The 14969-nt window shown below is 30.9% G+C and overlaps 1 protein-coding gene across 1 annotated transcript; it reads right to left on the reverse strand.

Annotated features, from left to right (window-relative positions):
- Positions 1 to 11352: 11352 nt before the first annotated feature.
- LOC113868776 (transcription factor TCP14-like) lies at positions 11353 to 13893 on the reverse strand. The gene has a single exon (XM_027504661.1). The coding sequence runs from the start codon at positions 13682 to 13684 to the stop codon at positions 12521 to 12523; it is 1164 nt and encodes a 387-aa protein (XP_027360462.1). The 5' UTR covers positions 13685 to 13893; the 3' UTR covers positions 11353 to 12520.
- Positions 13894 to 14969: the final 1076 nt, after the last annotated feature.

Raw genomic sequence — 14969 nt, forward strand, 5'->3', positions numbered from 1 at the left:
TCTATTAAAGTTTGCGGGATAGATGGGGTTAAAACCCCAAGAAACTAGTATGTCAAAGTTTTCTTTCGTTCCTTTTTTTTACAATATTTCCTAGGTAAGAATTATTAAATCTAAAATGAAATTTATTAAAAATAAATTTATGTACACTTTCGTAAATATTTTTAATGTTATCTCAATTTTGTTTATTATCTGAGTTATTAAAATAAAATTTAAATTGTAATTAGAAAATAATATTAAAAATATTTAACGAAGTACGCCTAAATTGTATCCTTTATTTCAACGAGTAAAACTAATATCATCAATAGGTTATATATGAATTTCACAAAATAATAAAAAAAATTATTAGAAATAACGTGTTAAAAATGTACATTATTAAAAAATTTGTTATAAAATCTAAAGTCTTTTAAACTTTATAATAAATAATGTTTCTCTTAAACTAGTCACAAAGACTTAAAGAAAGTGCATTTATGTTTGGAATCTAATCATATTATTATTAATTTCCTTTCAAATTTATAATTAATTCTTCTTTTAAAAAATTATATTTTTCTTAAAATTTTGTTACAAACGTGTATTTATGACTTGGAATTCTTATCATGTTGTGACGAAAGATCCTTCAAACCCCATTATTTCTCCTTTTAGTAAATAACACATCTCTTAAAATTCATAAAAAATTCTACAAAATATATTTGCGACTAGGAATCTACATCAGGTTGTCACTAGAAGTCTTCTCAACTTATAATTAATTCATTTTTTTTTAGTAAACTACACTCCTCTTAAAACTCATCACAAAGTCAATAAAATAAAAAATATATATCTTAAAAACAATCCAAGATAACACTAATTAATAGAGAGGACATGTCAAAGAGGAGAAGAATCATTTATGCTGTTATAGCAAGAAAAAAAGTGAAAATAAATTGGAGTGATGAAAGATGTATAATACACAAGAAGGGTTGAGTTGTGACTCTTTGCAACATTTGTTAATTGAAAAAAAACACTCAATATTTTTAAGTTGTTCAAGATTAAAGCTTAAGTTCTAAACTTTGTCCAACTTTATGTACATTGTTTGAGGACATGTAGCTTTATAATATTTTTACACTATCAAAGTAATATTATTCTTTATGATTTAAGGCAACAAAATTAAGTTACATCATGATTGATATTTTCTTCAAAACTAAGGTTAGTGATAAAGGTTGGACAAATTATTTTGAGCAAAGCTTTCTTAACACCTCTATACTATTTTTCTAATTAAGACTATAATTAATGCATTTTATGGGAGGTAACTCAATTTGTTACGATACCTTTTTTAGATTATTTTAATAATTTTATTACAGTGGTTTATATAACTTATAGCATGATTCTAATTAATGATCTAATATGATGGTGGTTAAATATAAAATATAGAGTCATTGAAGGTATAATTGCAAATACAATTATAAGGAAACTCTCCCTCTCTCTCTTCAGATAAATAAGAGAGTGGTTACCAACTAGAGGTTATAGTATTCTCATTATTACTTTCACAATCTCACATTAATCGTAAAAGGAACTTTCTCTCAACCATGAGAGAGGAGCTAAAAGAGGAAAGAAGAGTTGAGAAAATACTAAGGGCTCAATAACATCAAAGGGAGGTAACATCAAAGAACAATATATTAAGTTAGTACTCTCTAAATCCTTGATTGTGTGAGAACTATATATTATTGTGAGAATTACAGAATTCAAGATTAATAGGAATAGTAATTTCATAATAGTTACACCAAAGATAGAAACTACGTAATGGATTAAAATCTAATAGTTGGTATAAGAGAGTTGATTGTGAATTTCATGATTCTCCGTGAATGATTGATTCTCCATTAAAGTTTATCTTCCAAATTACATAAACCCTAGGAATTTTGATGATTAAGGTTAGCTAATAATTATGATTATATGATGGATTATCATCATTTTGATATTGAATGATTGGTTAGGATTCAATAATTGAAAACCCTAAGGTTTTGGAAGCTAAAAACGTTAAGTTTTGAATCTGTTATGTGACGCACATGATTTACGAAGTTCGGATAGTGTGCAGGGCCATGCATCAAGAATAAACACGACCATGCATCAACGAAGTACAGGCATGAATCAAGTATAAGCATGGCTATGCATTAAGAAGTAGGGCCATACATTATAAATAAGCATGGCCATGCTTCAACGAAGCACGTCCATGCATCAAGTATAAGCACGACTATGCATAGTGACTTCACAGCAAAATGAGGAGCAAACTTCTTAAAGTTTATAAATCATTTTAGAATTACATCAAAGTAGATTTTACTCACCATAGTAATTAAATCTTCAGGTTAATTAATTCTAAATTATATAATCATAATGAAAAATTCATAATTTAATGCTTAATTATATGGGTAGCTTGTTAGTCACCAAAATGGCCTGGTTTTAAAAGATTATTTAAGATTTTAATTATGTGTTGTGAATTGTTCAAAAATGTATGATGTTGTATGGTAACATAAAATTAAGAGTTAACAATTTAGTTTATTAATTATAACGCTAGAAGATCACCCAAAAATGGATCATTGCCTATGATTAGTAACAATAAGGAGACATGTAAGCACTTTATAGTAAGTTTGCATATCCAAAGATGACTTGCATATTAGTTGAATGACTGATTGTCTATTAAAGTTGTTTATTTACCATCATTATAGATAAATTGTATATTTTAGTTTTGCCCAAAAGTGAACTTAGATGCATAATTGACGTTGGTTGATTGTTTGAATCCATTAAGTCTATCAAAGCATAAAATGTTTAGTGTGTTAAATATTGTACTCTATGAATGTTTGACATGAGCAATGACATGGTGAAGTTCAATGACAACTATGATGATTGGGCTAAGCAAGTTCAATTTTAGCTAGGTGTTATGGACTTGGACCTAGAATTCATAATGAAAGAGAAGCCTGCAGCCATTACAAAAACCAATACAGAGATGGAAAAGGTTCTTTTGAGGCTTAGGAAAGGTCTAATAGGCTAGGCTTTAGCTTGTTGGAAATGACTATGGTTGAAAATGTGAAGCTATCAATGTCAAAGACCGATTGTTAGATTTTAATCCATTATGTAATTTTTATCTTTAGTGTAACTACTATGAAATTACTATTCTCATTAATCTTGAATTTTGTGGTTCTCACAACAATATATAATTCTCATACAACCAAGGATTTAAAGAGTACTATCCTGAATCTATTGTTCTTTGATGTTGTTGAGCCCTTGTTATTTTTTTCAACTCTTTTTTCCTCTTTTAGCTCCTCTCTCATGGTTGAAAGAAAGTTCCTTTTACAATTACTGTGTGACTGTGAAAGTAATAGTGAGAATACTGTAATCTCTAGTTGGTAACCACTATCTTATTTATCTGAAGAGAGAGGGAGAATTTTTATATAATTGTATTTACAATTATATCCTTGATGACTTTATATTTTATATTTAACCACTATCATATTAGATCATTAATTAGAATCATGCTATAAGTTATATAAACCACTGTAAAAAGGAAGAATGAAAAGGAAGAATAAAGAGGAGGAGGATGAACAATTGTGAAGAAGAAATAAGAAAAAGAAGAATGAGAGAATTACCTGTAGCAAGTAGCACATGAGCAACAAAGAAAAAGAGAAGTAGAAATTTGAAAGAGGAAGACGAAGCACGAAACAAAGCATGAGTTGATAAATATAACATGTTTTAATTAATATTGGATGATATTTACGATTATGTCATTGTATTTTCATTCTTCTCGTTTCAAGTAGTCTCATTTTCAAAAGAAAATGTTAAAAATAAATTTTTTTCATTTTTAAATTTGGGTTCAATTTTGAAAATATTTTCAATAAAAATAATTTTTAAAATCCAACTAAACATATTTTTTCTTTTATTTTTTATTTTTATTAAAAATAAAAATAGAAAATGAGAAATAAAAAAAGGTTTAATATAATATAATAAATACAATTTTCTTTTTGATAGAATTAGTAATTATGTGAATTGTGTAGTGAATTAAGTTGTAATCAACTATTAAAAAATTAAAGTAATTGTAACAATGCTAATTAGAGTAGCATTTTTTGTATTACCAATATAACTATACTTTTATATATAACTAAAATTATAAATTAAACCTAGATTGGGTAGAAAAAAAACACTCTTCCACAAATCATTCTTTAAATAACAAGATATCATACTAATTAGGCTAATTACAATAATAATTCTAACAATGCAAACTACAATAGCAATGTTTACAATGGTAAGATATTATAATTCAAAAATTAATATGCGTGATTTTCATCCCTTACGTAACATGAAAATTTATTTATCAATAATTTGAATATTTTATTAGGTCAACAAAAAATAAAATTATACAGATATAGCTTAGGGTAAAATATAAAGAGGAAATCACAGCCAAGTACAATAATTTTGATAATTCTGTACTCAATCAAGTTATAATCAAGTTAATTATAGTATTAATGCTTAAAAAAAATTAATCACCGTCATATTTTTTATTAGCAATAAAAATACTCTTATTTTATATAAAATTAAAATTACCAATGTATATAGATGCGCAAAACATAAAAAAGAAAATATAAGGTAGTACAATACATCGATAATTATGGTAGTTTTATAATCAACAAATATGTAATCAACTAATTTCACTAACCATACGCATAATGATAATTATAGCAATATTTTGTATTAACAATAAAATTATTACTTTTACACCTTTAATTTAACATTACTAAACTAAACCTAGTTTGGATAAGAAGAAAATGTCACACTACCATTCTTTTAATAATATCATAGCTCTAATTAAATACAGCACTATCTATATATATATATATATATGGGCCAAAGAATGATCATGGATCTGGTGGTTCTCGGCTATTTCTATTGGGCCGACAATGGTAATCACACTCACTTCTTCGACAAAAATAAAAGAAGAATTCTTCATAGTGAGCAAGGACAAGAAAACACAACAATGAATTCTTCGTGTACGACTGAATTACTTTACTTTTAGAGATTGACAGAAAAAAAAAAAAATCTTATTAATAAATAAATTGCTAATTTGGATTTTATAACTTGTGTAGCTCAACACTACATACACTTGGCTCCTCAATTCGCAAGAGGTGTGCAACTATTTACATCAAATTTGCTCATTTAAGTATTTACAGCACTTGTCATTCCAGCACTTTACGTGTTAGAAAGATAAATAGTGTCTAAATGTTTTTCGATTTCATTATTTCAGAACGTATTTAGATTCATATTCAAATGAGCATCGTGAATCATTTATCACTAGTATTTATAATTTACACTTTAAATTCACATTTACATGTTTTCTACGTCTCTTCAAATATATATGTAGCATTCTTAGGGTGTTGGGGCATTTCGCTGGGATGAAAAAAAATTATTGGCACTTTAGAGCAGGTGACTGACAAACCAAAACCAAATCATATTCAATGATACGGTCCTGCAGCAGCAGGGAACATATCAGAGGTTGACTCGTTTAATTTTCAGACAAAGGGAGATGAATGGGAATATAGTTTAATGCTTAAGCAAACTGCATATTACTACTGACCCCATCAATCTTAACACTGCTCTTTCATTACGAGCTTCAATTATTTATATTAATTGGATTTTATTACTTTCTAGACTTTAGATATGGAGAAAGTAGTATGGTACCCCCTCTATAGAATTTTATGTCTTTCCCTATAAAATCGGTCCACCTTTAACCTCCAAAAGCTGGAGCAATAAGTAAAACTACATGCAACACCTATGGAGACATAACCAACCAAACACTTGATATTTTTGGGCAGTTTAGAATCCACATGCTAGCTGCAGCAGGTCACCAGCTAGGACAAACACTTAAACTGGTCTCCAACATTACATGTGATGGATGTGGCATGATGGATGTGCCACAGTGTGTTACTGGCAACTGCATTTTTTGCATTATTGTACCTCCCTGACTACTTGTACCTGTTGTCACCATGTACTAATTAAAGCTATATATATATATAACTAGCTTGCTTGCTTGTTCAGCTGCCCCCTTAATGGTTATGAAGAACATAGCCAGTAAATCTATCAGGTGTAAGTGAATTTGTAAACTTTTATGGCTACAGTTAAGTTAGTTACCGTAGTTATCTTATTTTCTAGGCTTATTTCTCTTGGTTAATCCCACTTGGAGTGTTATGCTTTCCATCATATTCTTGGTTTACTCATTGCAAATTGGAATCACATGTCTCTGTTTTCTGTTCATTTTTCTATAATTTTAAAATAATATATCTCATTTCTTAATAATTTTTCAGTTTTTCATTAAAAGGGCAGGGGATAGGTAATTGCAATCCATCACCTGCCCAATCTGATATGTTTGAGGTGCGGAGAAAACAGTTTATGCAATTCACAGCTTTTTAGTGAAGTAAATTTAATTAAGCTATTTTATCTCAACATCTAAAAACCTCTTGTTATCTTTTACGTATATATGCATACAAATAATACGCTCTAAAATTAAAGAAGACTCCAAAAAGTATCTTACTTTGAATGTAAAAAAGCAATATTGAACCTGTGCCTTAAATTTTTTCAAGTTAATTAATCACATTTTTTTTTCAAGTGCACATGAACCATGCAATAGGAGTAGGTCATAGATTTATCTCTCGCTCCCACGTCCATAGAAAGTGCAAGCATAACAGGGAAATACTGTTCACACATGACACAACATTTGAGTGGATGTGGTGGGTCTGGCACTCTAATTTTCATATGTCGTAACTAGTAACACCCAACATGTTGGCTAGACGCCAGTATGGAGGCACATGCTGGTGCGTCGATATCAATCATATTTCATAATGAGAAACTATGGCAGGATTAAGAGATTTCCTGGGCCCAAACAAGGAATTAGGGGGTATTATGGGCCAAATTAATAGAACGTGTTACCTCTTAGATGGTAAATTTGAAGCCCCTTTTTTGTGCCCAAAAATCAAGCCGATTTGTTGACCCTTTTAGAGAGATTGAAGGTCTTGATCATGGTCTATTTTCTGAGGTACAAAATTTTGGATGCAAGATTTTCTTAGGGGGACCGCATACCTGTGGCTATGTCAGATTCTGGTCCATGTGAACAATGGGGTACGACCCTGATTTCACAAGTGATGCTATAATGCTATATCTTATGCATATACTAATTGTTTTAATCATAATAAATGGTCAATAAAACACTTGCTAATCAGACAAATCATTGGCGAAAGATGCCAAGCTTGAATTTAACCGACAGGGAGGTAGTGACATCTTCTGATCCTGCAGAGGGACCCCAATAACACCACAACATCCACCATTTTTTTTTCAACAATCCTTGTAAACTTTCTACAGTCTACACTGTGTTCAAGGTAGTCTTCTGTATATGTGGCGTTATCGGGTTTTTAAAATTAAAGCCCTTTTCATATCACTTATGTAAATCTTTTACTAAATAAATAGAAGTCAATATTATGGTGTTAGGGGTCGACACAGTTTCTTGAAAAATTTCTCTGAATAATTTAATTTCATAAAATATTATGTGCCGACGTGACTCTATCTGGTGTTATTTTACCAAACTTTAAAACTCACCTAAGACATTTATTGTGATATGTATTGTCAGTCTATTTGGCCTGCTTTAAACAAATTGAAAGCTTCATTATCTTCTCAAAGCCAACTATTGTATTTATTAGTTTCAGCATTGGCGTAACACCCTGTAGATAACTAAAACTTTCCATACTCAGTATAACACTCATATTTATAAAAAGACAAAAAAAAAAAAAAAAAAACGTCGCAACATAACCTCTTTCCAGTTTGATTCTGTATAATAAAATATATAATTTCAAACGTAATCGATAAAACGATACTCAATATCGAAATAAGAAAATAGATTTTAAAATTAATTTCCTAGAAAATAAAAAATATATTATGTTCATATATATTCATTTTTGAAATTAACAATGCATTACAAAAAATATTGATAAATTATTTTGAGAAAAATAGTCGATTAAAAATATCAATATACAAGCACATGTGTGTATTTAATTTATAAACCTATCACTATACATTATTCAAAAGTAACGTGAAAAAGTAATTACAAGTATTGATGTATAGGAGCCCTACAAAGGTAAAAGACTGGTTACTACTCATACTAACTAATTTTACGCTCCTACACAAAAATTATATTTATGTTTTTCATGAATTTTTATTTTAATAATTTTATTCACACACGGTACACTTTTTATTTCATAAATTAATTAAATGTCGATATTAGAAAATTTTTTTGTTTTGTCTTTAGATTTTATCACCAATATGAATTAGTTTTAAAATATATAATTTTTTAATATTATTTTGAAACAATTAAAAGTGAAAAATGATTAAATAAATAAATTCATTATATTAAAAAAATAAAAAATATAATAAATATTTTAAATTAATGTTTTACTTCTAATTGTTTAGAATAAAATTTAAGCACTGATTAATTATAAAAAAAATGGTAAAATATATACACATTAAAATGAGTAAATTATACTTTTCTTTCTTTTAGGGTTCTTAAATTATACTATTTTTTTTTTTTGTATTTTAAAAAATGTACTATTATCTCTTAGACGGTTAGTATGCATTACATTTCAATCTATCTTAACGTGAAGTTTGTTATAGTGATGGCAAGCATTAGGCAACTTTAACAAAGTCCTTATGAAAGTTTTTTCTATTCAACTTCTTAGGTCTCGAGAAATTAATTTGATACATCATGCATATTATCAATTTTATTATTCTACTATACAAAATGATATTTTGAATACACGTATGTAAACTTCAGTAGTTTACTCAATTTCATTTCATCTTTAAGGTCCAAAATTAATGATATATTGATTTCACTCAAATTTAGAGACTAATTTCCTATAATATTGTGACTCACAAAACGAGAACAATTAACCCTAAAAAACTTGTCTACATTAAAATAAATTAAATTGTAATATAAGAATTATAATTTTAAAAATAAGAAACAAAGATAATAAAATTTAAATAAATCTAAAGTGATAAAAATATAATTTACTAAGAAAAACATGTAATTTACTATATTAAAAATAATCAAATCTTTTGTTTTTTTGCGAGTAACAATGATTAATCGTATCTATGTAAGTCATTCATATTCATTGTTTCAGGCACTTTAAGATGGACAATATATTGTCAAATGAAAATCATTCAAATTAAAAAAAAAAAAAACCTATATGCTACTCCTTTTAGGTTATTAAAGTCTGCTAATTTAATTTTTTTAAAATATTAATTTTGTGAAACATGTTTTAAGAGATTTTCTTAGTCTCTTAAAAATATTTATATAATTACTATAAATTCTTTTAAAACAATTTAATTTTAAAAATAATTATTTTAGTTAAAAATTACACATATATGGTCTGAGTTTTATCTCTTCCATAAAAGGTCTAATTAGTTCAAAAATAATAAAAATTAAAAATGAAATATCGGTTTTAAAGTATCTGTAGTATTTTTTTATAATTCAAATATAAATTTGCCTGAATAATGAATGTTATCGATATAAAATATATATATATATATATATATATATATATATATATATATATATATATATATATTGTTGCACTTCAGTACTGCAAAATTCAAAGAAAGGACCCATCTAACTTTGTATGACGGAACTTAGCAATGTAACAGAATGTTCAACCTGTAAGTGCATGACGTATTATTATTTGAAAGAAACAACTATATCTTCAGTTTGTTTCTTGGTACAACACATCAATGATCTTCAGCTGCAGCGTGCAGTACGTTGCACCCACATCTGAAAATGTAACTGCAAATTTTATCATGTCATCTATATAAATAATTATATATTATATAAAAATAGCACAACACAATATTCTTTTGTGCTTCTTTGGCAGATCCCTGTTCCTAATGGTCAAGATACAATAATTCGCAATGTATCTGATATGAACTCTCTATTGCTAAGTGGCAATACGAGAAACGCTAGGTACTTCAATTGTGGTTCCTGATTCGCCTTTTACAGCTCTAGCTAGGGCTTGGTGGGATCCATCTTAAGCAGTGTCATTATCAGCTTACTGTTCAAGTCCCATAATTGGAACCTCAATAATGTACCTTATTCCATCCCCCATTCTCATCATCAAGTAACACAAATTATGTATTAATCAGATATATATGGATTTTTATTATGATCAACAAGCATATACATTATTTTCCTGATTTCTTTACATTTGCGTTATTGACATTTTGAACTTTGTATTGTGCAGAACAAAATTTGAAGTGGAGGGAATATCCTGAACCTACTTTTCCGGTTTTCCTCTTTCCTACTAATTTTCAATTACATCAACCACTCATGTTGCCTATTATTTTAGTGAGGACGAGATATTATTAGATTCCAAAACATGATAATTATTATTAAACCTCACATTATTAGATTTCAGATGGGCCTCCCTCATTCTTTGCCGAAGCAAAAGATGAGGGATATAGACTCCTTTAATACAAAATGGGTTTTAAGCAACAAATAACATTATTTGAATTTTACGGGAAAGGTCTTAAACTGTGGTTTGAATAAAAACGGATCTTTCTAACTTTTGTTTAAATTATAGATTGAGCTTCGCAATGAAACTCTAAACCCACTATATAGCAAGCAATTTTTTTAAAGTTTAACCAGTGATTAAATTGATCAAAACATTAGTTTATGATTCAATAGTTTAACTATAATTAAATTAGAGTTGAATCGATAATAATTGAGTATATATTTTAATACTATATAATAAATGAAAAATAAATTAATATAAAACTCTTAAAATTTAAGTTAACTGAAAAAATCATGTTATATGTCTTATAAGATTAAAAAATTGTGATAAATAAATAAATATTAACAATTCATATATACATAACGGATATGAGTTTTTGTTTATTTTAAAAAAAATTTAAAAGGTAAGAAAATATTTTTTAATATACCAATTTCGACTGGTTTACACATAACACTGACATATTTTGACCAGTTTTTAATCAATTTAACTGATTTTTTGCTCAATCATTTTCTTATATTGTTCATACCAATGACTTCACCAGTTCCTAAGACAACTAGTATTATAAGTCATCCAACCTGATTTTCTAAACTATGATCAAACCCTAAACTATGAGAAGAAACATTTGAAACGTGTTTTGAACTGAAATATTAAATGTAATCAAGTTGCCTATATTTATTCTGTTTCCCCAAATACAAAAAAGTACTTCTAAAAAATTAATAATTTAGAGAGAAGATATTATTTTTATGAACATATCTTTTATTAAAAATAGAAATGAGACAAAAGTAAAGCTCAGAAAATAGAAACAGATAATTTCAATCCACAGTAAATAACAAAGAAAGTTATGATCTTAGAAATAAAAGGAAAAAAAAAAAAAAACAGAAGGTTATGACGATAGAACACCAGATTCCACATTTTCCCTTTGGTGAGCACAGACCCAATCATTCAATGCGGCCATCAAGAGGATGGCCCGCGATATGAACGGTCCTGATTGAAGAAAATGTGGGCCACATCTCAGTAGGGTCATTAAAGGACTCTGATGCCAGTAACTGCTCCATAAAAAGGGCAAGAAACACTTAAAAGAAATTAAAAATTAATTAGGAAAAAAAGAGGAATGATCCACCTGTTTGTCAGTGACATTGTACATTGGTTTGGGCAATAACCAGCAGCTGGATCCCACCACCGAAGCCAACACCTGGAACCGATAAGGTCTTTGAGACCCCACCACCCTCTTACCGCCATCTCTGAAAAATCTTAATCATCCACGCTGTAAACCTCGAGATTCATGGCGAAGATTGGTCCAAAAGCAGTGTACAATTACCACTCACATAACACAATACATTTACATTAGCCTCACTCTCCCAGTAACACTGTTTCATTCCCCCTTTTTTCTTCTTTGGTAAACTGTTTCATCCCTTTTACTACATGAACTTTGTGACCCGGAATCAGAAAAATAATGTAAAATGTGAAAAACCCAAATGCCTGTTAAGAGGGAGATTTTACTTACCAAATGATATTTATAACTTATGATGGAAGTGAGTCGTTTTCTTTCCCTTCTCAACATGAAAAGCATAAAATTACAAATCAAAAGGCTTTCAGGAAAAAAAGAAGAGAAGAAAGGAAAAGCGAATTGCACAAACAATGATGATAAGATATCGTGTAGTGAAATAAATCAAAGGAGACTTCTTCTTTTTTTTGTTACAAAAAAAAGGACCAGCCTAATAATATCCAACTGTTAAATAGTGTCATATCTCTCTCTCAAACCCTAAAAAAGCATCCTCTCTTCCATCTCCACCTCTTCCAAAATATTAACCACACCAAGAAAAAGAAAAATTTAATAATTTTTCAAAATAAACAAAACTCAATTTCGCAGGGCAATAATCAAACCTCACGTCACGTTGTGTTAAAACACCAAACTACTACACAAGTAGGAATTGAAGAAGAAAAATAAGATATTGAATATCCTCTTATGAATGGTGACTTGTGTTGTCATGCCGATCCTCGCTTCCACCATGATGTGACTGTGACCCACTTGCCTGAGACTCCGAAACGCCGATCACCGTCCTATAAGGGTTAAGCCCAGAAAGCATACTCAAATGCCCTTCGTTCATATTGCCTCCCCCACCAATCCCAGAAGATCCTAATTGTTGACTGGGCAACAAAGCCATAGGGGTAGGAAAATTCATGAAATGCAACCCACTTGACACGGTTCCTCTATACAAAGCGCTGTTACTAACCCCTGGGAATGTCCACAAAGGAGGTTCACCACTCAAACCTTGGCTATTTGAATTCGCTACCATCCATATATTCGCGGGAATTTGAGCGTGACTCGCTGGAATTGTCCCTGAAGTGCTTGATTGCATGAAATAGCTTCCAACTTGATGTTGTGTAGTCGTGGATAAGTCTTGTTCCGCGGGTCGTCGTTTCCTTCCCAAACCTTCTTCAGTGTTCTCAGACGACAAGTCCAACGACGTCGTTTCGCGCAATTCATGCTTGGCTTGAAACATGCCGGTGGAGATTGGGTTGTTGGATTGGAAATTGAGGAGTGTAGTGGAATTGTTAGTGTTCTCCGAGGTTAAGAACAAGCTTCTCCGAGGTTGGAGTGAAAAGTTTGGGTTGAAGTAGGTGGATCGTAGCTGAGAGGGGACAGACATGGAGGACCCGGAGCTTCGTAAAGATATGTTAAGGGATGTGAAGTTGGCGGGAATGGTGCCGGTGCCGGTGGCGGCGATGACGGCTGGCTCCGCCTGCTGGAGGAGCCACTCTATGGTCTCGCCGTCAGACTTGTGTCCCAGCTCACGAGTGAGCTGGAATACTCTAGCGGCGCAGAGAGCTGGCATTCGAATTCGACGGCCACGGCCGTCAACTTTGGTGTGACGGTCTTTTGTTGAAGTTCTTTTTGGGGGCGGTTTTTTGGGAGAGGGTTCCGAGGGTGCAGGTAGGAGCTGGTTGTTGGTGGATCGGGTTGAGTTTGAAGTTGAGGAGGGTTCGGCTGAGATGGCTAGGGATGGGTATGGGGATGAGGTGGAGCATGAAGAAGGGGCTTCTTGGTCTTCTTTCTTTTCAAGGAGTTGGAATGGGAAGTTTTGTCGGTGGTGATGGTGGTGGTGGAAATCATCACCTCCCTCCATGATCTCATGGAAGGGTTAAAGTTGTTTTAGTTTGTGTGGTTGTTGTTTTTATGGGACAGATTGTGATCAGTGAGTTTATGGTTTAATCTCTCTGTGGTGGGTCTTTCTCATCAGTGGGCTATATTTGGAGGAGGGGATGTGTGTCTAGGTTTTCTGCTTTCTCTTTTTGAGCTGGGGAAGGGTTTGCTTCGAGAATTGATGTGGTTAAGAGAGAGAGAGAGAGAGAGAGATAAGGGGAGCTGAGAGAGGGCATGAGCTTTAAGCAACAAAGATAATGAGTGGGAATTATATGGGTGAGCTTTAAAAAGCATGATTTTTCATAGAAAAGAAATTTGCTTTGTTGTGTGTTTTGGCTTTTAAATTACGTGTGTATGAATTGGTTTTCTTTTGATTTTTAATCCGTATGTCCAGTTGTATGGGGAGGTAGGTTTGTGTTGTATTGAATTTGAAATGGGAGAGGTGGAAGCTGAACGTGGAAAAATCTTAGATTTTAAGTTTTTAATTTGTTTCGTTTTTGTGATTGATGCGAGGGAGTTCCCCTTTTATTGTGGTTGGACAGCTTCTTTGGTTCAGACTCCACGTGAGGTGCTCTTTTTTATCATTCAATCCATAAAGACAATGGTGGCCGTGGTGGGTCCCAATCCCAAGTCAAAAAATTGGAAGACCTGGAAAGGAAAGATTATCAGGTGGGTCCCCTCTCATTCAAGTAATCATTTCGTTTTGCCTTTGGCCTTTGCCTTTTGTTCTCCACCTTTGCTGGGAAACTTTGGGATTCCTCAATTGGCCTTTGCCATTAATTCCCCTTAGCCTAATGGCAACCGAGTCTGCGATTTGTGAATTAGTACATGTTTGAAACCTAAGAAAATTAGGTTAAATTATGTTTCTATATAAAAATTATAATTTGTATCGTTCAAATAAATCTAAATTTATATAGATTTTATAGAAAACTGAACACGCTTTAAATTCTCATAGCGGAGTTTAACATCAACTACAACTTAAGAACCTAACGTTTTCTAACATTTAACATTGACATGTTCCAAACATCTTGACGACTATTAGCTTGCTAGGGCATTGATTAACTATATGTAAAGACCCACGCAACTATGCCTGTTAAGATAGAATTGATTGCATATATATCTTTTAGATATACCCAACAACTCTTTTTCTATATTTTTAAGCTTTTAAAGTTGTCAGTCATTGAAAAAGATGTGAAATAGTGAAAGGGGAGGAAATAAAATTGTGCAAGAGTGAAAGTTATGTAAACTTTCAATGCTCAAATTTATCT

The sequence above is a fragment of the Abrus precatorius genome, unplaced genomic scaffold (assembly GCF_003935025.1).
Source record: "Abrus precatorius isolate BTA unplaced genomic scaffold, Abrus_2018 Scaffold10, whole genome shotgun sequence".
NCBI lineage: Eukaryota > Viridiplantae > Streptophyta > Magnoliopsida > Fabales > Fabaceae > Abrus > Abrus precatorius.